Source organism: Equus caballus, chromosome 10, assembly GCF_041296265.1.
Source record: "Equus caballus isolate H_3958 breed thoroughbred chromosome 10, TB-T2T, whole genome shotgun sequence".
NCBI classification, from domain to species: domain Eukaryota; kingdom Metazoa; phylum Chordata; class Mammalia; order Perissodactyla; family Equidae; genus Equus; species Equus caballus.
The window spans coordinates 8,871,482-8,896,768 of record NC_091693.1 but is presented as its reverse complement, the minus strand read 5'-3'; the positions used below and the strand labels follow the sequence as shown (position 1 = coordinate 8,896,768).

At 39.9% G+C, this 25,287-nt stretch overlaps 1 protein-coding gene across 10 annotated transcripts in view; it reads right to left on the bottom strand.

Moving 5' to 3' along the window:
* The window catches only part of ZNF573 (zinc finger protein 573), a 56,704-nt gene that overhangs the window by 20,376 nt on the left and 11,041 nt on the right, over positions 1 to 25,287 (bottom strand). Inside the window, exons 3-7 of one of the 10 annotated variants that reach the window (XM_023651312.2) lie at positions 22,166 to 22,361; positions 14,389 to 14,453; positions 10,897 to 10,985; positions 9,497 to 9,629; positions 8,282 to 8,377 (exon numbers count right to left, since the gene is read on the bottom strand). In XM_023651312.2, the coding sequence (XP_023507080.2) occupies positions 8,282 to 8,377; positions 9,497 to 9,629; positions 10,897 to 10,905 (238 nt within the window). In that variant the 5' untranslated portion in view covers positions 10,906 to 10,985; positions 14,389 to 14,453; positions 22,166 to 22,361. Of the gene's footprint in view, positions 1 to 8,281; positions 8,378 to 9,496; positions 9,630 to 10,896; positions 10,986 to 14,388; positions 14,454 to 16,102; positions 16,308 to 22,157; positions 22,362 to 25,287 lie in introns of those variants that run through there. The other 9 variants (XM_023651311.2, XM_070224209.1, XM_023651316.2 and 6 more) reach the window with 9 other exon arrangements.

Here is a 25,287-nt window from a genome sequence, read left to right as displayed (position 1 = left end):
GAGTTAGCGTCACCAGTACCGACAGCACAGAACCTGACACGATGCACTCAGAGGGCCCCCTCCATCTACAATAATCTTTCCCAAAATGCAGAACTCCAGTCTCATTATGTGAAAAAATCAGACAAAGTCCAATTTTGGGACACTTTACAAAATAATTGACCAGTCCTCTTCAAAGGTGGTGAGGTCATTAAAAATTAAAAGAAACAAAAAAGACTGAGGAACTGCCACATATTGGAAAGACAAATATGCAAGGTGAGATCCCAGACTGGACCTTTGACCAGGAAAAGGGCATTAGTGAGGAATACAGTGAAATTTCAATAAAGCCTGTAGATTAATGAACAGTACTGTTTCAATGTTAATAACTGATACTGAGATGCTAACATTAAAGAAAGCTAGATGTAGGGCATAGAGGAATTTTCTGTACAATCTTTGCAACTTTTCCATAAGTCTAAAATTATTTCATTTTTTTAAGTGAATTTCAAATGGAAAGAAGAGCTAAAGGAAAAAACCACTAATGCACCATGTGCCTGCCTATAAGATTAGCAAATCAGAAAGTCTGGCAAGTTGACACAGATGTGGAGTTATGAAAACTCTCACACAGTGCTTTTGGGAGTGAAAATTGTTACAATTTCTCTGGAAAACAATTCAAAACCATCTATAGGAGTTGATATAATCAGTAATTTCACCAGAGAAGAGAAAAACAGATATTTGCAACAGAATTTATTTACAAGAATGTTAATAATAGCATCGTTCATAATAACCAAAACTGCAATGAATGCACGTCGATAAATAATAGTAGAAAGTATACTGTTGCATAGTCATAAAAAAGTAATACTAAACATCAATGTCAAAAAAATGAATCATCTAGAACTATATACAAAAACATAGATGAATCTTTTTTTTTCTGGTGAAGAAAATTGTTGCTGAGCTAACATCTGTGCCAACCTTCCTCTATTTTGTATGTGGGATGCTGCAACAGCATAGCTTGATGAGCAGCATGCAGGTCCCTGCCTGGGATCCGAACCTGTGAACCCTGGGCTGCCAAAGTGGAACGCATGAATTTAACCTCTATGCCACTGTGCCAGCCCCAACACAGGTGAATCTTAAAGCACAATGTTTAGGGAAAGAAGAAAGCATTATAGATAATGTAGAGAATGAGTCCAATAACAAACTTCCTAAATTAAAAACACCATGTAGTTTGAGACACATATGTAAATGCTAAAAACTATAAAGAAATGAAATGATTATCAAAAATATCAGAATATGGTAACCTTTCAGTAAAGAGACAGTTTGTGATCAGCAATGTACATATAAATCCTAGAGCAATGGCAGTATTCAATTTCTTGACCTGGGTGATACTTGCCTACTGGTGTACATTTGTACATGCGAAACTATTTGTTATATCTCACAGTAAATATTGAAAAAGAAAAATCAGCAGCTATGGAAGATATGCAAAAGAAATAAAGTATATGTAAAATTATGGTATCCAAAGTCAAAAGAAAAATAACTGGAGAGAATTAACATTTTAAGACATCACTCAAGAAAAACTTCCTGAGATTATCAACAGGTGAATCACATACCGAAAGGCCACAACGTGTCCCAAGGAAAACTAACTCAGAATGGTCAATTCAGAAACACATGCTATTAGAGTTATTATAACCCCAAAAAACCCAAAAAAAACCCACAAACTTTTGGTTGCCAGGCAAAACGATCAAGTCATTTCAAACGGAGGGAATATATAGTGGGCATTAGATGTACACTTAGTGCTGTTTAAACTCAGAAAATAATGCAGCACTAGGTATGAAGTTCTCAAGAAAAGTAAGATGAATTAAGAATTTTATATCCAGCCAAACTATCACTCGAGTACAAAAGCAAACAATTTGAACATACAAGAACTCTCCCTGTGTATTTACATGAGCACATCATGACAGCCCATCAAGTCAAAGTATCTCCCTCAAGATATACATCAATTATAAAGGGAAAAATACTCACTTTAAGTGCAGAAACCTGGCAGACAGTACGTTAACCAAATGGTCAAGGTTAACAGCGCCAGCAATAACACGCGTCTATGTCACGGACCCTCCGATATACAGCACTGAGAAGGGCATACCATCCCTTCTGTGGGACTGTTACCAAAATAAACAATCTCAGTTTACCTTTGAGGAAGCATCAGTCCAACCCAAACTAAGGAATAATCTACATAATAACTGTACTCTTAAAAAGTATCAAGGAGATGAAAGATGAGAAAGTCCATGAAACTGCCATAGATTAGAAAAGATGGGAGAAACATAATGACTAATACAAAATGGCCTTCTGGCTTTGGTCTGAGAACAGAAAAAAGGCATTTGTGGGAAATTGGTAAAATCTGAATAAAGTCTATCATTAAATAATATCAACAGATTGTACAAATGTTCATTTCTTAGTTGTGATATGTGCTACAGTTACAGAAGATATTAATAATTGGGGAAGCTGGATGAAGGGTATTCCCTTACTCTCTGTACTATCCTTGTAACTCTTCTGGAAATCTAAAATTATTTTGAAATTAAAAATATTAAAAAACACATTGAATAAATTTGAGAGTCCATCATAATTTAAAAAGACAAGGGGGGTTCTTCATTAGAGAAGAATGTTAGTAAATGAATGTAGAAGGAATGATACAATCAGAAAAATCACCATCATTTTAACTGATTCAGCCACCACTAGGTGAAGGTTTGTTAGGGAACACAACGTTCACAGTCTCACACCACAGATGGCTTGTTAATAAAAGAGAAAGTGATCTATTCATGGAAAGCACCTAAAACAAGTTATATCATATTAGCATTACCCAGGGCACAAACTCCCATTCAACCAAGTTACTGTATGAGCACTGCCAGTGAAACTGCTACTATTTGTCTCCTAATGAGATACAATAGGAAGAATATAACATCTGCTAGTAGTAATTTTTCCATGTATATTTAGTTTGATTCTATTGATAAGGAAGAGATATATTGCAAACTATAATATATTCTGAAAAAATGGAGAGGTCTGGACTCTAAAAATGTCAATTTCATGAAAAACAAGGTGGGAGAAATATTTTGAATTAAAGGATGCTAAAGAGACATGACAATTAAATATGATAGATGTCCCTTGATTTTATCTGAGATTTAAAAATATCTAAAAAGACATTTTTAGGATAATTGGGATAAATTTGAAGGTGGACTATATATTGGATAATATATATTTTTTTGGTGAGGAAGAGTGGCCCTGAGTCAACATCTGTTGCCAATCTTCTTCTTTTTGCTTGAGGAAGACTGTCCCTGAGCTAACATCTGTGCCAATGTTTCTTTATTTTTTTTGTATGTGGGATGCCACCACAGCATGGCTTGGTGAGTGGTGCATAGGTCCACACCCGGGATCCAAACCCACAAACCCCAGGCTGCTAAAGTGGAGTGTGTGGACTTAACCAGCACACCACCAGGCCAGCCCCAGGAAAATATTCTTATAGCATTGCGAAATCTCTTGGGTGATTTGGGCAAAAGGTTAACAAAACACTTGTCCATTCTGCATGAGGATCTGGTCTTGGGTTAACTGTCTAATTCTGCTTCCCTAAAAACAGAGAAACCAGAATGTGTCAACTATGCTAGTAAGTCTCATTATCGATGGCAAAATGGACCCAATTGCTGAATTGCTCCTGGCCAGACTGAGAGAACACCATATTTTGAGTTTCTCTGGAGACAGCATTTCTTTAAGGGGCATGTCCTTTGGAAGACTGTGGAGGCTCTGCCTGGAGAATCCTTACATCAGACATCGTAGCCATGTGTGGAGCAGCTAATTTCTTAAGACATGAGAGCTCCCACACTTGCCTGATGTGGGTCTCATCTAGCACTGAAGCTCTGGACCTGTGGAAAAGAGAGCTCCTGGAAGACCGTGTGAACTCTCATGGGCAGGAATCAGTGCAGCGAGGCCACGGGTGCTTGAGCATTAAATATAGTAACAATTATGGACTTAAAAATATACACAGTCCTGTGCCACTCAGCAACGGGAACACGTTCTGAGAAATGCATCGTTAGGTGATTCTGACGATGTGCAAACATCATAGGGTGCACTCACACAAACCTAGGGGGTACAGCCTACCACTCAGCTGGGCTCTACGGTGCTATATACATGGTACCGTCGTATATGTGGAGAGTTGTTGAACGAAACGCCATTACGTGGCGCATGACTGCATTAGATTAAGAATAAGTAAGGGTTGTAAGGGAGAGAGCATACTATGCGTGGCTTTATATTTTAAAATATAATTACAGTAAAACTGTAAATTAGAGGAGTTTGGGCATATTAAAAAACAACTGTTTTCAGTAATCGTGTTGGTAGTAATGTAAGTAAAGTTATTAACATCCTGAGAATGTTTTGTGTGTCATAAAGGATAAAGGAAATTAAGGAGTGTGTGATATTTTAATTTTATCACCAGCAGAGTCTTGGAGAATTGATGCTAAACAAAAGAGATACAGATCAAAGATAGAAAAGTTCAATTAAACACCATTTAGTCCTAAATTTGGCCAAGAAAAGTTCAATTAAACACTGTTTAGTTCTAAAACCAGCTAGGAAGTTGACAGGTGAACTCATCAGGTATTTTATTTTTATTTAAATATGAAAACACACACATATGTATCTGTTTTAAATCTATCTATCTATCTTTCCTATCTTTATCCAGTAAAAAGCCTAGAAATAATCTCCAAACCAGAAAACATAGGCACCTCTAATGTGCAGTTTATGGTCACAGAATACCATTTCCCGCTAAATGAAATCAAAAGTTCTCAGACATGGCTGATTAAAAGCTTGGGACAGGAAATGTACAAGACAACCCCAGAACATCTTGTCATAACAGACATAAACAAGTTACTCAAGACTAAGAGGGATCTGAAGGACTCGAGAGGCAACATTATGAGGCCCAGTGACCTGGGATGCAAAAATTTGAGGAATAAAAAGGCTAATAAGTGCAATGGGCTAAAATACAAATTAACATGCATAAACTCATAAATTTATAATGACAATAAAATAACTCTCTGGTCACCTGGGAAGGAATGCTAAGGTAACAACTGTTTAACTGTGGAAAAGACAAATAAAGGGAAAGAATCAAGCATTTATTTAACCTTTATTATACAAACTATATCAGTAGGTTACCAAGCAGTAGATGATGTAAAAATTGGTTATAGAAAATTTCTAACTAATAAGTGAAAATGAATGTTAGAATTAAAACATGATTATTTTGGAATGTCTTAACAAATTAACACATCTAGGCACTGAACATCAATGCTTGCTAAAATTACAAAAAGGGAGACAAGTAGACAGTATATGCTAAGAACCTAAACCATCGTCTTCCCCACTCAGCCTGGTCACAGAGAACCGGAACTACCAGTCCCCACATGGACCTTCCTGTCTCTACTGTCATGTAACTATCCACTGTCTTCATCACAGCAAGTTCCTGTAGGATCCAGCTCTTCGATAGAAAACATCAACAGTTTGTGCTCTAGGATTCTTTGAATTCCAAGCCTCAGGATTCTCATCTAGTGATTTCCACTAATTTTCCACTGTTCTATCTTGATCTTCACCCAACCCTAATCAAGTCTCCACACTGAAAGACTGGCCTTAAACTGAACTTGCAGCTGTCAATAGGATGCAGCCTTGCCTCTCCCGCTCTGAGACGCTACCAAAGTGCTTCAGAGGCGGTGTCCTCCTTTAACGTAGCAAGCAATGAGCTCAGTTCTCTGATATGTGGGGAGCACGCATTTGATAACGCCAACATATTATGGACACAACACCACCCGGGAAGTGGTATTGCCAAAAAATAAAAATCCATCTAAATCAATTAAGCTTCTTGATCCCATTACTTATTTAGAGGATACTGTAGGGGAGCAGAATGTGCCTCCTCAAGATGTGTCTCTGGCATGAGGATTATTTTGGGCTGGTTACTTTTAAGAAACTGCAGACAGGGGAGAAGCTCTGAAAACCAAGTAGAAATTACCCTTTGTAAGAGATATTTACATTTCTAAGAGAAATCTCCATCTGTAAAGGTGTCTCCCTCTCTGTATCAGGAAGAAGGGGGGGATGACCTTATCGCTACAAACTCATCAATGTGGCAGGCAAGGACTTAAATCTGCATAATCACTTTACTCTTGTTTACTGTGCTTTTTCTGGTAATCTCCTATAACTGACTCCCCCCACCCCCAACATCCTCCTTTGTCTTTAGCTGAAGATGGTATTTAGGGTGGCAACCCCGAGTTACTCAGCTTTCCTGGGTTTCTCCCATGTATACATGTTATAAAGCTTTATCTGATTTTCTCCTGTTATTCTGTCTCATGTCAATTTAATTCATAGACCAGCCAGAAGGGCCTAGAGGGTAGAGGAATTGTCTTCCTCTCCTGCAACACAGAGAGGTCACAGAACAAGTTTAAGCAAATCCCAGGATGGCATCAGCAAAATACACATCGGAAGATATTTTCTTCAGCAAGTACATGGTTAGGAACAAAAAAAAGGAGATGAAGGAAAACTTAGAGATTAAAGAAGACTTAAAAGAATATAAAGAAATTGGAGGGAGGAAGAAAAGGAAGGAACTTATTCCCATTAACATCAGAACAGTGAGGGGCTGGCCCCATGGCCGAGTGGTTAAGTTCGTGCGCTCTGCTGCAGGCGGCCCAGTGTTTTGTTGGTTCAAATCCTGGGTGCGGACATGGCACTGCTCATCAAACCACGCTGAGGCGGCATCCCACATGCTACAACTAGAAGGACCCACAACGAAGAATATACAACTATGTACCGGGGGGCTTTGGGGAGAAAAAGGAAAAAAAAAATCTAAAAAAAAAAAAATCAGAACAGTGAGGGGCCAGCCCAGTGGCGCAGTGGTTAAGTGCACATGTTCTGCTTTAGTGGCCTGGCATTCGCCAGTTTGGATCCCGGGTGCAGACCTGGCACCGCTTGGCAAGCCAGGCTGTGGTAGGCATCCCACATGTAAAGTGGGGGAAGATGGGCACGGATGTTAGCTCAGGGCCAGTCTTCCTCAGCAAAAAAAAAAGAGGAGGACTGGCAGCAGATGTTAGCTCAAGGCTAATCTTCAGCTCAGGGCTAATCTTCCTCAAAAAAAAAAAAAACCAGAACAGTGGTTAGACTTGGCAGGAGGGGGAAGATTGTGACTGAGTGGAGATATGTGGAGGACTTCAGGGTTGACTAGAAAAGCTTGTCTCCTCATTTGGAAAGATTGGCTGAAAGGCATACAAGAATCTTTTGTATTATTATTACAACCTTTCTGTGACTCTGAAGATATTTCTAAAAAAAGTTTTATCTCCTGACCTGGGTGTAGTAACATGGGTGTTTTCTCTATATAACTCATTAAGCTCAGACATTTGTTGTTCTCTGTGTTTTTCTAGTATTTTAAAAAATGGTTTAAAAGTTAAAAATTAAAAAAACAGTTTACATAATTGATTCTAATATTTACTATTCCTAACAATTCAAATCCAACAAAATCTCGTATGATCTGACTCCTCCTAACAGTGTGACCTTACTTCTTGATACTCTGTCCTGAGGACCTCTAGTCGGGTCTACAAAGATGCTCCTCAAACTCACAAAGCTCTCTCCAGCCCCCTCCCTCCAGTCTCCCCTCCCTTTCCCGCTTCACCCCCATCATCTAGAGCCTTCCAAGCTGTTCATTCCTCTTGGGATATTATTCCCAGACAGATGGCCTGGGCCCTTATATCATGTCTCTTCTCAAGTATTACCACCTTAGAAAAGTCATCCCCAACCACCTTATCTAAAATGGCCCAATCTCTGCTTACTTTCCAGTACAGCTCATTCCACTGCATAATGTTATTTATCCATGTTTATCTGTTTATTGTTATATCTCCTCACTCTAGTACAATGTAAATTCCATGACAGCAGGAACCTTGTACGTCTTGTTCAATGTCATTGCATAATGTCTCTGTGTGTGTATGCAAAAGAGGAGCTGGACAGCAGTTGAGTCCAAAATATAGGTAAAATACTGCACCAATGAAAAATGAGATTCCTCATCAATGAAAACGGGTTTGAAATATAACAGAAATAAGGTGACTGGTAAATGGAGTAAAGTTGAAGTTTCCTTTCCAGCTCATGTTGAGATTTTTATTTCCTCCCCAGGTCACAAGGTCATGTGCCACAAGTCTTGGTGCCTTGGGGGAGGGCTTTACAAACAACACAGGAATGTAGCTCCACTGCCTTACCACACAGGCTGCTACCCGCCCCCACGGCTCCCCTCCGCCTTCCTGGCCGTCCTCACCTGTGTGCTGTCTTCGTGTTTCTTCCCTCAAAATCATCCAGGGCTCTTTTCCTTGCTCCAATAAGTCAACCACATCTGGCTTCAAAATGGAATGTCCTGCTTACAAGAAAAAAATGTCACATGGTCTAGAAATAAAAACAAAATTCACAAAATCTTTAACTTTGGTTAAATTTGGAACAAAATAAAGGTTAAGCATTACTGAAAAAGACTTCAAATAGAAGGATGAGATGACTTAAGAAACCAGGCAGGTATAGTGAAACTTTATTTTAAATTAAACTTATATAGCTCTGCCTCTTAAGAGAATGTTTAACAAAGTGATGGAAAAGGGAAACAGCATTTGAGAGCACTTTCTGGAGCCAGAGGGCCTGGGCACAAATTTTTCTAAGACCTACCAACCTTGTGACGTTAAACAAGTCATTTCAAGTCACTGTTCCACAATGTTGATGAGTAAAATGGGTATGATAATCCTATTAGCATATGGCTGTTTGATGATTAAATGTATGTATGTATATGTGTGTGTGTGTGTGTGTGTGTGTGTGTGTATTCCCCTCCCCACAGGGAAGAGTGTCTGGAACACGGTACCAATTATAATGATTTTATTTCCCTAAGAGGAAAACAAGAAGTATCCCGATTCATTTACAAAATATTCATTCAATTATAAATGCAATGTTCATGAATTATAACTTTCAACCATAAATCATATAAAATTGGTTGCAGGAAATGAAGTGTGGGTTCTTCAGTTTTAAATGAATACTGTTCATCCAATCCACCGCTATATAAATCATAGAGAGAGGCTCTTCTGAGAGTCAGATGCTATCAGACTCTACATCTAGTTGTTGTCCCTGCAGGTGGATCAGAGGATGGCACAGCACATCTACAGTAATTTCCAGCATGAACACAATGGGAAACCAGGCTTCTTAGACAACAGCTGTACACTGAATAAATATAAAGAATTTTTGTTCAGCCCCTTGGCCATTAAGGAAAGGAGGCAATTATAAGAAGGGCCAGAGGAAAATTTGCATGTCACTAAAAGACAGAGAAAAGGATGATGGTTAGTGGCAGAGTCATTGCCAAACTAACAGACCTCAAACCTTCCTCTGGGAACAAGAAAAAGAAATTCAACTTCCATCTTGAAAGACAGCTTTGAAATTCACTGTGTTGCAAGTTAACATAGCACAGAGCGCATTCTAAATGTCTTGTGACAAACAAACTTACCCAGTGAGACCAAATTCCTATAGTTCTCCAGCATGACATCCCTGTACAAGTCCCTCTGAACAGGGTCCAGGTATTCCCACTCCTGCCGAGAGAGGTCTATGGCCACGTCCCTGAAGGTCACTAATTCCTGAAACTGCAAACCCACGTAGTATGAAATTTAAAAAATGTTTTCAAGGTGGAAAGACAGGAGGTTACAGGAGTGCATTAGAGAAGGGAGTGATACAGTATAAGAGAGCTAGAAAATTAAAGCAGAGTGTCTCCATATTCCTGAAGAATCCTCTTGCTACAGACAAGTCTTTGTGTAGGTTGCAGGCTACCGTAATCACTCAGAACTGCTTGGGAATGGATAAAATTAAAGTTTCCCTACTCAGTAAAGTAAAGACGCAATCACATAGTCAGCTAGTTGCATGATGCATAAATTCTCAATAAATGCAAGACTCTCAATTATTTTCCCTTTAAAGTAAAAAAGAAGACGGGATTTCCCTCCCAAATGGTATATAAAAATTTCTGTATTAAAAAAAGCTTATGAAAAAAATTTTGTATTTCCACAAGCCTCCAGTTCATCTTTGTCAGAGCACATCATAACCGTTCTTTGATTGACAAATTTTGGCTGTGTAACAATCCACTTTGTTATGGATATCTCAGACTTAATCCATCCTTGACATTTAGATACTTGGTTGGATGAAATTTCAAAGGTCTTCATCAATTCTAGAAATCAACACATATACTCCTTAGGATAATGTTCTCATTCATTGCCATCTTCCATCACTCACTCAACGTTTTTCTTGTTCCTAGGTGTGTACTGATGTAGGATGAGCCAAAATCAAATAGATGTCACCCAAAATCAACAGATCACATTCAACCACAAAATATATTTGTCTCTCAATAATTCCTTGGTAACAGGCATGACATAAATGATTCCAATCATTCTAAAATTCTCAAAGAACATGAGATTTCATCACATACTAAGATTGAGACCAACTGATAGCAATTTCCATCTTATCTGCCTAACAACTGAGGTCTGTGGAGAATTTCAAAGTCTACTTATGGTAATTAAATGGGACCAACATCTCTAATTCATCAAACCAGAGAACCTGTAAAGGAAACTCAAATATTTTCCTCGTGGGACTTCACTCCTTTACTGCTCCATCACAGCCTTTGATTGCAGAATAAGCACGTAAGTGGATTGAGTAAATTAGATGATAAACGCAAACACTGGATAGCAAACACTCATAAGGAGGAAACTGAGCTATCTGCTATCACTTCTTCTGATTTTAGGACAAACTGGGGAGCAGATAATTGAATGAGGCCCTCTTAAGTAGGATTTTTAGGTTAATTAATGAAAAATCCACATAACCTAAAATCGTAATATTGCAAGGAGATAGGAATAAGCAACTTACACAGGTCATGGTTTTAGAAACGTAAGACCTGATCAGTCCTCTTCAGTGCTCCCCCATCGAAAAAAGTTCAAACTCCAGAGAAGCCAGAGCTGAAAGAAAAAAGGTTTTAGTGCTCTCGACATGACTTAATTTAATAAAATCTTTTCGTTCCTCCATTTTGGCTTCCAAAATTAGTCTCCTACAACGGAACACACAATTTCGGGAAAAACAGAAGATGGATATAAGCTCTCCCCCGAGTCCCAGGACACCTGGCTTCACAAAAGTAGTTGTAAAATGCGTCACTTCTGCATCGAAGCCAGATCCAAAGAGAGGAGTCAATTTCCCAGACGAGCTCCCATGCTGGGGAGGCTCATCCAGACCTGAGGTCGGGCTGCTCAGTCCTGCCAGGAACAGATCCACCTGCCTTCACTCCCACCGGCCAAGGCTGAAAGAGGCCTCATCATCCAAACTAGAGGCTCTTTCACAGCCTCAGGGTCAGCTAAGTTGGTCAATATACGGGAAAGGAACACAACAGGGAAGGAATTCATTAGGCCTGGTTCTGTGTTTTGAGTCTAGCCAAGCTGACAAGTTAAATGCCAAATACACATGTGACGGAACACGGAGCAGCCATTACACGCTAAGTGGGAAAACTTTTAAGGACGTGGAAAATATTCCAGACGCACTGTCAATTGAAAAATAAAATTTTAAAAATAGGATGTACAATATGATTATCATTAAAAAAGAGATAGCTAGACTTAGGACAGGGCATAGGACATTAACAGATTGAAAAATCTAGTGATTTATTCATGCGGTTTTTATACAATCCCATATTACCATGACTTTTCTTCTGGTTGTGATTTTGATATTTTTTGGTCTTAAATATACTTCATAATTATTTTAACATTGGCCATATATTAACTGAAAAATATACATGCGTACACACACACACAAATGTATGCGTTAGACGAAGCTATTCTCCAAAAAGCAGAGATTTCATTTAATTTTAAAACACTCTTCTCGGGAGAAAGCTCAGAATACTGTAAAGTCTTCTTGAAGGTTTATCTTGCCACAACATCTTCCAGACAGATGCCAAACTAACTTATCCTATTAGTCTCATTTTGCATCTAACATCATTTGAAGAAAAAAATTAGAAATGAAAAGTTTACAGAATAAAATCCACTTAGCTCCAGAGATCCCATGGGCTCAGTAAAACTTGTTCATACCTTACAGTAACGGCCAGAAACCAACCAATGCCACAATCCTATGAATTCCCAAGTTATGTCACCTGAATCTCTCTAGCAGCCTTTACTGTATACTGACTTACACTTATTCCTATTTATTGTTTATGCTGCTTGACGAATTGTTAGCATTTAAAAGTAACAGCTAAGAATTTTTAGTCAATGAATCACTCCAAACGCTAACATCACAGGGTCAGACATATTGCAAGCCCTTAAAATGTCTGATTTTTTATGTGAAGCTCAACTATTAGAAATTTATCCTAGGGTCCAGCCCTGTGGCCAAGTGGTCAAGTTCGCGCGCTCCACTTTGGCAGCCCGGGGTTCACCGGTTTGGATCCTGGGCACGGACCTACACAACGCTCTTCAAGTCATGCTCTGGCAGCATCCCACATAGCAGAACTAGAAGGACTTACAACTAGGATAAACAACTATGTACTGGGGCTTTGGGGAGGGGAAAAAAAAGAGAGAGGAAGATTGGCAACGGATGTTAGTTCAAGGCCAATCTTCCTCACCAAAAAAAGAGAAATTTATCCTAAAGAACAAAAACAGAGGTACACAAGTTATATGCAGAAGAATACTTTTCAGTGAATTTTTGATAAAAAGCTGGAAACATGTCTAACAGTAGACATGTTAAAAGAATTATGGTGTAACATATACTGGCATATTACGCTATTATCAATAATTATGATATTGATCCACACAAACAATGAAGAAAAAGCATTTGTGATGAATTATTGAGTGAGCCAGGTAGGTTTTAAAAATAACCAATATTTGGGAGGTGTAATGAATACAGACTCTGTGGTCACACTTTTAGGACATGACTTTCAGATTTAAGCTCTAGTGGTTAATAACGTCAGTGCCTTGAAGTCTCACTGGCAAACTGGGAAAGACTACAGCTTAGCATATAAGATGGTCGGAAGATTAAGCAAAATAATCCATATAAAATACCTAATAAAATAACTGCTATATGTAAGTTAGCGGTTACTATTTGAAGTGAAGAAGCTTACATGTTCCTTAATTTACTATTTTAAAAGAAACACAATTCTGCTAATTCCATTTATTCTTACAATAAAATTTGAGTTTCTCTGGCCTGCATTCTTACAATGCTAACTAAAAAATGTCAAAGCTGGGCTTTAAGCATGTAATTCTCCTCAACCAACAATATTAGCAAAAAAGATTCTCAAACACTTAAGGAGAAAACGTGCCCTTCCCCTGCCCCAAGCAGGTAGAGAAACCACCTCATCACCCTACAGGAGCTCAGAGAATCTCATCTGATCAGGTGCCAAATTAAGAAATGTAATAAGAGTCTAAATACTGTTTTTTGGTACAACATGGAGACATACGACCATCTGTAACTTCTACTATCTGTTCCACGTTTCTGTTAACATAAATCTATCATTGGAATTGTTGTTCATACAACAGATACTTGGAATCACTCAGACATCAGAGATCATTTCTATATTCTGTGAAATGACGTTAAATCTCTTTTTAAAAAATCAAATTCTAAAATGCTATCTGAGTTGATAATCTCGTTTCCTGGTAATTAATTTTAAAAGCCAAATCTATGCTCCTAAAAGGTGAAAATACTCAGAAGGCTTTTCAAGTCAGAAGGGGATCATGGGCCTTCTTTCTTCTCTTTACATGTACAGAGGTATAACGAAACCTATGGATTCCTTTTTAAATTAAGAATTGGAGGGCCAGCCCTGTGGCCGAGTGGTTAAGTTCATGCGCTCCGCTTCGGCAGCCCAGGATTCGCCCGTTCAAATCCGGAGTGCGAACATGGCACCACTCATCAAGCCATGCTGAGGCGGCGTCCCACATGCCACAACTGGAAGGACCCACAACTAAAAATACACAACTATGTACCGGGGGGCTTTGGGAGAAAAAGGAAAAATAAAATCTTAAAAAAAAAGAAAAGAATTGGAAATTCTCTGTCACCTTGTATAATCAAATATGGTGATTTTATATTGCAGAATCAAGATCAAAAACATATGCTCACAGATAACTGGAAAAATCTCCACCAAAACATAATTAGTGATTAATGGTGTGTGTGTGGGGGGGGAGTAATTTTATTTTTCTTGTTCAATTAGTTCTTTAGGTTACTGGATTCTCCAGCAACAGCCAGATATAATTCCTACCTGGAAATATAGCATTGATATTATCCAAAATACTTTTTAAAATAAAAATATGAGGAGACTCTTTCTACTCGTTAAGTAAACTATGAACTCTAGCTCAGAATTGGAAAAACAACGTCATTGAAATAAATTTCACCTACCATTTCTTGGACATCCTTGAGTAATATCATCAGTAGAATTCAAAAGTTTCACTATCAAGATTTTTCTGTGAATGAACATAATCCGGGTAATGTGAAATGAGCAGATTGAAAGAATGTGTAAAAAGCAGACAGAAAAGAGTTTCGTACATAGTAGATTCTCCATAAAAGTAGATACAGACGTCTCTTTCACAAAAGTATAATTAAAATATCGTTTTCGACACAAACCTTGCAAAATGTCTTACACAACCCTACATTGTTAAATGAGATTCATATATAGTTTTAAAAATGGTTTTGAGTAGTACTTTTCATAGCTACAAATATTACTTCACATTACATTAAGTATTTTTCCTTCTTATGGAGAATCTTTATAAGCATGTTATTTTTTCCATGTGTGTACGTATGTAGTATGTAATGGGATTTACTTAGCCTTCTGTAATCTTGAACACTCACTTTATACGGATTGTCTCCAATATTACCACTTTGTTTCCAAACTAATGGTTCTGAATCTGTTTGCTTATATTCACCTTTGATAACTAGGAAATACACAACACTTCTGAATATGATTTCAAATGATTTGTGGGTCCCTGGAAGTTCCTAAGAGCATCAAAGGACTGAAGATTAAGAACCATTGTTCTTGGGGTTGGCCCCGTGGCCGAGTGGTTAAGTTTGCACGCTCCGCTGCAGGCGGCTCAGTATTTCGTTCGTTCGAATCCTGGGCATGGACATAGCACTGCTCATCAAACCACGCTGAGGCAGCATCCCACATGCCACAACTAGAAGGACCCACAACAAAGAATATACAACTATGTACCAGGGGGCTTTGGGGAGAAAAAATAAAATCTTAAAAAAAAAGAACCATTGTTCTTAACCTGTTGAGCCTGTGGATAATTTTCTCACCTTGCAAATAATCATCAATCAGATTCATATTTCTGTTACTACTGAACCTTGAAGGAGAATTGCCCAGAATCATGACATAACAACAGTGAATATTTATTGAGCCTCCTATGTTCCAGGCTGTGTTGTCACGAGCCTTACATTTTCCTCCTTGTTATTTCCTATGAAGTAGGTACCATTATAAAGAACATCGGAGAGCTGTGGAACACCGAAGCTGCATAAATAAACACACTGCCTAAGGTCATGTAGCTAGGAAGTGGCAGAGCCAAGATTCAAACCAAACATGGGATATCCAGGGCCCCTTCTCTTCATTATCACACCACACTGCCTCTCACAATCCACACAGTGACGTGCCTGAAAAAACCCAGGCTGCCAGACCACAAACAACACCTGACCTTTACTACTAGTTCTAACTTAGAGTTCACCTGAACATACTCCACCCCTTGTTGACACGGACCTCTACCCTAAAATACCCAATTACAGTCCCACTTCCAGAAGCCTCATAAAGAAGATGCCTTTGTCATTTGTTGACAGTCAGGCCTCTGGAGAATACCAAAGACACCTGGTGTGTGATTCCACATAAACCCAAGCTGCCTTGCCCAATCACCGCCTAACATAAAGACTAACTGCACGATTCGAATGAACTGCCAGTCAAGTATGTGACTATTACTTGGAGAGGAGAGAGAAAATAAGAGCCATTGTAAAGGATTTATCTCAATGACTTTTGTCATGAACTGACAGAAGGCCTAAGATAAGTGTCTACCTAGGACACTCCAGGCAAAGAAAATCAAATAAAAATTTTGTGAACAAGGAAACCTACCTGAAGCTTGATTTTTCGACATCGACCATATTTCTTAACCTTCACTGTTTTTGTAATGCAATGATCCTTTCCTCCTTCTTGGGTTCCTTCTTTGAGAGAATGGCAGGAACGCAGGAGTGAGTCATGATCTCACATACAAAACCAGGAAATCGGAGGAGGGGCTGAAATCCGTGTTTGAGTTCACGTCTGGTGCCTGGGGTCAGAGCTGCGGGAATGTTGTGGTTCTGAGCCCAGTGGCTGCCCCCACAGCGCTCCAAGGAAAGGCCTTCCATCACGGTAACTCGGGTGGCCTCCCCATGTCTTTCCAGGAGCCTGGCTTAAGAGGCACCTTGGGGCTCTAAAACTTCCTACCGCAAGCTGAGGTGTGCGCTTTCTTGCTGGAAACCTCCATGCTAGTGCTCAAAATGTGACCTCTCTTGGGGCCATGTCTTTGTTGCAGCCTCACATGGTTGTGAGGTGACAGGATAGAGGAACTAGCACATGGACCAAGAGCCACTGGTCACAGTGACACGCACGGAGCCCAGCCATCCACGCTCACACAAAGGCGCCTGGAACAGGCTCCCTACAGACACGGATTTTTCCCAGACAGACGGCCATAGATGTATCTATTGATTCGAAAAACTCATTATTTAATATACCAAAAACTGGAATTTCCCTGTGCCTCTGGGGGACAGGTCTTTGGCAGATTCTGAAACTTCAAGCCCAGGAGGTTCTTTCATGGTTCACCAAGGACGATATTGTGCAATACGAAGACAGACTTTTCAAAGATGTTGTCAGGGCTTAACTGCATGCAGTTTAAAATGTGCGAGGCAATGATCTTAAACTTTCTCTTTCTGAAACATACTTAAGCCTTCCATCAACACAATGACCTGCATTCTATTATTATTTCTATTTTTCAGAGGTTAAATAACCTGCCCCATATCATACATCTCTGCTAAGCTATGAATCCGTTTTTCCAACTAAGAAAGGAGACCACAGCCTGACTCTTAATTCTCACTATGCATCTCGAGCTGCTCAAACGTCCCTGGGCAAATAGCAATAACACTAGGAGGTAGGTGCTGTTTCTATGTCATTTCAAAGATAAGAAAACTGAAGCTCAGGAGTGTTAATTGAAGTATCTAAAGTCCCTCAAATACTAAGTGAGCACAGCTGGGAATAAAATACTATCTTCCTAACTGCGGATACGTGGTGAGGGTGGTCGATACAAGGATCCAATAACAACCACATGTCAGGTGTTTCACAGATATCCTCTTCTTAAATTTTCAAGAGGCCCTTAGAACATGGGTATCCTTTTCTCAAATTTGGAGATGAAAATTGAAATGAAAGGGCTTCAATAAATTCATCAAGATCTAACCAATATTTAAGGACAGATAGAGATTGGAACCTAGGGGTCGGTAAATTCAAGGCACGGTATCACAGCCAGTTCTCACTCTACCTCCTCATTCAAGAGAACTCAAATATCTGCCATTATCAACGCAAACTTTTCTTTTGAGGCAGACTAGCCCTGAGCTAACGTCTCCTGCCAATCCTCCTCTTTTTGCTGAGGAAGACTGGCCCTGAGCTAACATCCGTGCCCATCTTCCTCTACTTTATATGTGGGCTGCCTACCACAGCATGGCTTGCCAAGCGGTGCCATGTCCACACCCAGGATTCGAACCGATGAACCCCAGGCCGCTAAAGCGGATGTGCGCACTTAACCGCTGCGCCACAGGCTGGCCCTAGGCAAACTTTTAATTTATCCTTTGTTTATAAAAATGCTTCTCTTGGGCCAGCCCCGTGGCTGAGTGGTTAAGTTTGCGCGCTTCTCTTCGGCAGCCCAGGGTTTCGCCGGTTCGGATCCTGGGCGCGGACATGGCACCACTCATCAAGCCATGCTGAGGTGACGTCCCACATGCCACAACTAGAAGGACCCACAACTAAAAATATACAACTATGTCCCAGGGGTGTTTGGGGAGAAAAAGGAAAAATAAAATCTTTAAAAAAAAAATGCCTTCGAAGAATAAGGCTTCTCCCCCAACCTTAAACACTGTCTCCACAACCCTCTTCCACTGAACAGAGCCCCGTGAAGGCAGGAATTTAGTCTCTTCCACAACCATGTTCCCATCACCTAGAATAGTGCCTGTCGTGTATTAGGTTCTCATTAATTAATTAGAGCTGAAGGAATTAGTCCTGTGATTTCCCCTTCACTTGTTAACTATCCTTCTTGCCTCCTGGCCTTCCAAGTCTTTGCATCTGGAACCTGCTCTGAGTCCTCTCTCTCTTATACTCAGAGCCTGAGCAGCTCAGGTCACAAAGTCTTTGTTACTGCACAAGAATTCCTACTCCTTGGTTTAATGATTCAGATAGATAACAGCTATTATCTGATGATAAGTGTGATGGAATTTCTGGCTGAATCTTCACTCAAGGAGAAGCTGATTAAATTATTGGATTTATAAAAAATGCAGTCATTCCTCTGTCATTGGTAGGTATTGACTACCTAGCACCTCCCCATCCATCAAATCCCATTCTGCCCTCCCTTCTTACACAGCACAGTCCCTCATTATAACCACTCTTTTGCTTACACCCTCATCTCCACGCTCCTCTCTGCTCCACATTTGCTTAAAGATCACCACCTTGGTTAATTCCAACTCTTTTTCACTCTATACTTGCGCTTACACAACTGACATTCAAGAAAAACATATGCTCACATTAAAATCATGGCCATAAAGCAGAAGCGGAACATTAACACTGCTCAGCATTCCTATTTTCTATTTTCCTAATCATTTCCTTTTCTCACTCAGACTACCAATGTAGGAGAATGTCCTGGCTGACAGTGAAACCACATGATGTTAGAAATGTAGGTCTCAACAGGATAAAGATGCTAAAGTAAAAGCATTGTGACCTCACAACCTTAAAAGAGTAGTTACATCAGCTGCAAAAGAGAACAAAATCATTCCATTTGCAATAACATGGATGGACCTTGAGGGAATTATGTTAAGTGAAATAAGCCAGCTAGAGAAGGATAATCTGTGTATGACTCCACTCATATGAGGAATTTAAAAATGTGGACTAAGAGAATAGTTTAGTGGATACCAGGGGAAAGGTGGGGTGGGGGGTGGGCACAAAGGGTGAAGTGGTGCACCTACAACATGAATGACAAACATTAATGTACAACTGAAATTTCACAAGATTGTAACCTACCATTAACTCAATAAAAAAAAAAGAGTAAGTTACAGCATTGTCTCAAAAATCTCTCAACAACAGCAACGAAATAGATTTTTTTTGCCCATCAGTGACTTTCAACTGTAACCCCTACACCCATGTTTTGATCCATAAGACCTGCAAGTCTCGGAGAGTATTTGATTCAATGACTTAAGAAAGGAAAAAAATACATGTCAAGAACAAGGGTTGTCCACTCTGGCCTGTGGGTCAAATCCTGCAGACACTCAGTTTTTGTCAGTAAAGTTTCAGTGCAGCACAGCCAGGTGGTAATCCGTTCCTGTCTGTGTCCTCTGGCTGCTTTCATGCTCCCAGAGCAGAGCCGAATAGTTGTAATAGGTCATACGACCCACAGGCTGAAAGTATTTACTGTCTAGCCCTTTACAGTACAAGTCTGCCAATCAACATGACCTATCTCTGGTGATACTGACTTGGACCACACAGTTAAGGTGGTGTCTACAGATTTCCTCAATGTCAAGCACTACTTTTCATTTTCTATACTCTATTCTTTGGTGTCAAGTCGCTAATTCCAGTCTATACTCATGGGGAGGGGAATTAAACTCCACACATAAATTATGTGGAATTGTTCTCTACGGAAATTTGTTCTGCCTCTGTTAGTTTTATTCAGTCATGCGTTTGTACATAGGTATGGATTCATGGGGATGCATTTATCTGAGGGTTACAAGCCAGTAGCGGCATTATTTTGTTGCTCAAGTTGCTCCAGCTCTGGCCCTTGGGCACTGTTTCAGATCGGCCTCCGTATCCTCAGTATCCTGCTGTTCTTCGGAGAGCACTTCCTGTCTGACACTATGAGGTGTGCCAGGCTCATCTTATATGTACTCTGCCTCAGTCCTAGAGTCAGCCATTTCTCCAAGGAGCCTTGGTTCCTTTTATTGGAGAACGGTATTTAGAAAACAAAATCTGGGTGCTGGATGTGCCCATTGATGCTGAGGTCACTGTTTCTAGTCCCTCTCAACAGACAAAGCTGGGAAATCTATGTATGGATTTGAGTCCATATACACACCTATCTATATTTCTATTTGTCTATAACATGAGTTCATACTGATAACTCCAGTCCAGCACCCGAAGTTGCATTCTAGCCATCCCCATGGACAGTGAGAATCAAAGTTCCCTTATGCTTTATTTGTTCAACACACAGAAAGTAGTTTCAGAATTGCAAACCCATATCCTGTAAGAGCCAAAGTTACCAAGTAGAGTTCTGTGTTTAATTACAGTTGTTTTTTTTTTTCTGATGATTAGCCCTGAGCTAACATCTTTGCCAGTCTTCCTCCACTTTATTTATTTATTTTTTTTTATTTATTTTGAGGAAGATTAGCCCTGAGCTAACATCTGTGGCCAATCCTCCTCTTTTTGCTGAGGAAGACTGGCCCTGAGCTAACATCCATGCCCATCTTCCTCTACTTTATATGTGGAACGCCTACCACAGCATGGCTTGCCAAGCGGTGCCATGTCTACACCCGGGATCCAAACCGGTGAACCCCAGGCCACCAAAGGGAACATGCGCACTTAACCGCTGCACCACCGGGCCGTCCCCCTTCCTCCACTTTATATGTGGGTTACTGTCATAGCATGGCTGACAAGTGGTGTAGGTCCACACCTGGGATCTGAACCCATGAACCTGGGCCGCTGAAGTGGAGTATACCAAACTTAACCATTATGCCACAGGTCTGGCCCCTATTTATAGTACTTTTAGATTTACAGTATCCACTCGAAACACTATTTTCCACAGTGACTTAGGTCAACTCCTTTTCCCCACCCACTGTAGGGAGGAATATGTCATACATTGGTAATGCTGGTAGATACTTATGTTCAAGTCTGTATTCCATCCTGGGATCCCTGACATGCAGGTTAGTTTTTCGTTTGTTTGTTTTTTAATTTACAAACAGTAAAGTTCATTGCATGTGATATATAGTTCTGTGGGTTTTGAAAAGTCCATAGAATCATGAATCTACTACTTGAGTACCATTCTGAACAGTACAATAAAAATTCTCTTGTGCATCCCCTTTGTAGTCAACCATTCCTCCCCTCTCAACAGTAGGAATTAATGAGTCAAAAAGGAAGGTAGCCCGAACGACAGAAAACAGAATTCTGGCCAGAAGCTGGTTTTATATCCTTGCTTTTATTCCAGAAAGTACCCAAAGGAGCTAGCTGTAAATAATGGGCAGGAAATCAAGATAATACTTACAAGAGTTATAGGTTTAGAAAATTCTAAGAAAAAAAGGGAGCAAACAAGGCTATTCTAAGTTGGGGTAAAGACACCCAATCCTAAAAATAGGAAAGGAGAAATCCCATAGTATGAAAGGCAGCAGGTTCACTTACTCTGTTAGCTGTCTTTTGTTGGAAGCAATGAAACACTTCATGCTAGCTTAGTCTCAAACGATATATTGTTTCAAGAACTGGGATTTACAAGGGATGGGGTCCCCTTGGCCCTCATGGGCTTCAAGAGTCAGGAGACTCTTGTCTTTCACATGCTGCTCTGGGTCTGCTTTCTCCTGTGTCAGCTTCATTCTCAGACTGTGTGACAGCCCAACAAGCTATCTTGTGCTTTCCTCGTCCTTGAAATGAGAAATAGGTGATGATCGTTTCCTGGGAGCTCCCAGGAAAATAATAGGACTCCCACTGGCCTAGCTTGTGTCTTAGGCTTATCCCTGAACCCATTACTGTGACAAGGAACATAGGGTCCTCAACTTGATAGCCTCTTCCCCCATGGTGGGGAGAGGTGGAGAATTGGGCAAGAATTGAAGAACTGTCCCCACTAAGAGAGTGGTGAGAGGCCCATAATGAATTGCAAAGACACCTAGCCAATCAGGAGTAACAAGACAACAGCTGGACGTACCTCATTACCTGTTAAAAGGAGGAAAACTGGAGCCAGCCCTGCTGGCCTAGCGGTTAAAGTTCGGCATGCTTCGCTTCAGCGGCACAGGTTCGTCTCCCAGGTGAGAACCACACCAGTCGTCTGCCAGCAGCCATGCTGTGGCAGTGGCTCACATAGAAGAACTAGAAGGACTTATGAGTAGACTATACAGCTATGTACTGGGGCCTTGGGGAGAAAAAAAAAGGAGTTTAATGCTTAATGTGAGTAAGAAACATGTTTTTCTCAGCTGTTGGTCCAGTAGTAATATGGTGTTTAACAATGAATGAAACAATATACTAACGTAATTTGTGAACATTTTCTTTATTAATTACCGTATAACCATACGAGGTAAGTATTTTTGTTGTATTTATATGTAAACAAACGGAGGCCTAGAGAGTTTGAGTAACTTGCCCTGTTTTCACTGCCAGTAAGTCAAAGAGTTGTGCTTGTATACATTCTATCCATGATCTTAAGGAAATACTCAAAGGCCTTCCATACATTTAATATTTTCATCCTTTCTCTTAAACATAAAAGGTGTCTCAGATCTTCTGTGCCTTCTTTCCCCATCTGTCTGCATCTTGTACTTTCTCTACCACTGTCTGTGTCTAGGACTGTCTGCCCAATTCTCTCAACTGTTCTTCAAACACACAGGTGCTGAGAGCATCGTACCCAAAACTTTCCTTGACTACAGCCTCATGGCTGGTGTTGGATGAACATCAACCAATTATAGTCAGTTTCTATGTTTCCTGTTTCCTTTTTCATTAACTCATGCAGGAGACTATTTATCAAATCTTATTTTTTAGTTACAAAGGGTAAAATTTTTAAAACCCAACAGTAGAAAAGTATATAAATCAAAATAAGAAATTCCCTCTTTTTTTTTTTTTTTTTTTTTGCTGAGGAAGATTTGCCCTGAGCTAACGTCTGTACCAATCTTCCTCTATAATTTTTGTACATGGGTTGCTGCCACAGCATGGCTGACGAGCGGTATAGGTCTGCTCCTGGGATCCGAACCTGCAAACCTGGGTCACCAAAGTGGAGCACACAGAACTTAACCACTATGCCATGGGGCCAGCCCCAGAAATTACTTGTTTTAAATCTTCTACTCTCAAGAAGTGATGATTTAAAAATCTTCATTCATAACCTACAGTCCTTTCTAATGCATACATACTTTATAAATGATATATGTATAAACACACAAAATCCTATATAATACAAGTATTGTATATATTACATAGCAAATATTATGTGCCATTTGTTATATATGTGATTTATAATATGTCACTTAGGTATTATAAATAAAAAATAAATCATCCTGTTCTTGCCTTAAGCTGAAGGTATAAAGAGAAAATTCTCAATAGTTCACCAAATAGTATTGAAAAACAATGTATGTATTTTTTCAACTACACAATCACAGCAATGCTTCCTGAAAGTTCTCTTTATTCATCTGCCTCTCTAAAGCCTCCCCAAAGAGAATGCAGGCGGCCCCCACTTCTCCTGCCTCAGCCTCTCTCCCTCACTCAAATCCCACTTCTACCACTTCTTCAGTCTCTTTTCTCTTATTCCCTCTTTTTTTAGTGTTATAAATCAACTTAGCCTTCCCATAAAACTCTGGGTTCTTCTGAAGCCTGTCGTGAACAGCACGTCCAGCACAGCCAGGCACAGGGGAGCGAGTGACTGTGCTGTATGTATCACATCTCTCTTTCTCACACGGTCACACACACACGGTCACACACACAGTCACACACACACGGTCACACACACACGGTCACACACACAGTCACACACACACGGTCACACACACACGGTCACACACACGGTCACACACACACGGTCACACACACGGTCACACACACACGGTCACACACACGGTCACACACACGGTCACACACACACGGTCACACACACAGTCACACACACACGGTCACACACACACGGTCACACACACACGGTCACACACACAGTCACACGCATACATTTCTTTTCCATTTTGGGGTCAAATTTTACATACAATTTTTAAATGGTTTATTTTCTTTCATAATATAAGACAGAAACATTTGATAATTGTAAATTTATCTGGCATGAAGCAATCCCTCTAAACTCGTCAGTTCTAATAAACTGTCTCTGAAGTTTGTTTCATTATATAGATAATCATGTCTCCAGAGCACCACAGATTTATTTATTTTCTTCCTATCTTTAAAAAATCTATCTACTTGCCTTTCCTCTTAGGTTTTCAGGACCTTCAGAATGACTGAGTTTTACTGTGTTAAATGGTAGCGGTTCTATGGGAACCTCTGGTCAAGCTCCTTCTCTGAATGCTTCTGCGTTTAGTATAATGTTGCTGTCACCTGTGGGTATACAATTTTCCCAAGTTTATGTTCTCTTCTATGATGTTTCCCCTCAAAATTCAATTGTGAAAAGAGAATGAGAACCCAAGCCATAGATTGGGAGAAAACATTTGCAACAGACACTGTTATCCAAAATATACAAAGAATTCCTAAAACCCAACAATAAGAAAATGAACAACTTGACTAAAAAATGGGCAAAAGACCTGAACAGACAGCCCCCCCAAAGAACATATACAGATAGTAAATAAGCATATGAAAAGATGATTATGTCATAGGGAAATGCAAATTAAACCAACAATGAGATGCCCCTACAGGCCTAACAGAACGGCCAAAATCCAGAACACTGACAACACCAAGTGCTGATGAGGACGTGGAGCAACAGGAACTCTCATCACTGCCGATGGGAATGCAAAACGGTACAGATGCTTTGGAAGACAGTTTGGAGGTTTCTTACAAAACTAAATCTACTCTTACCATATGATCCAGTCATCATACTCATTCATATTTATGCAAATAAGCTGAAAACTTTTGTCCACACCAAACCCTGCACACAACTGTTTATAATAGCTTTATTAATACTTGCCAAAACTTGGTAACAACCAAGATGTCCTACAGTGGGTGAACGGATAAAGTATGGTACATCAGACACTGGAATACTACTCAGTACTAAAAAGCAATGAGCTTTCAAATCATGAAAAGACATGGAGGAAACTTAAAAGCGTTTACTAAGTGAAAGAAGCCAATCTGAAAAGGCTACATACTGATGA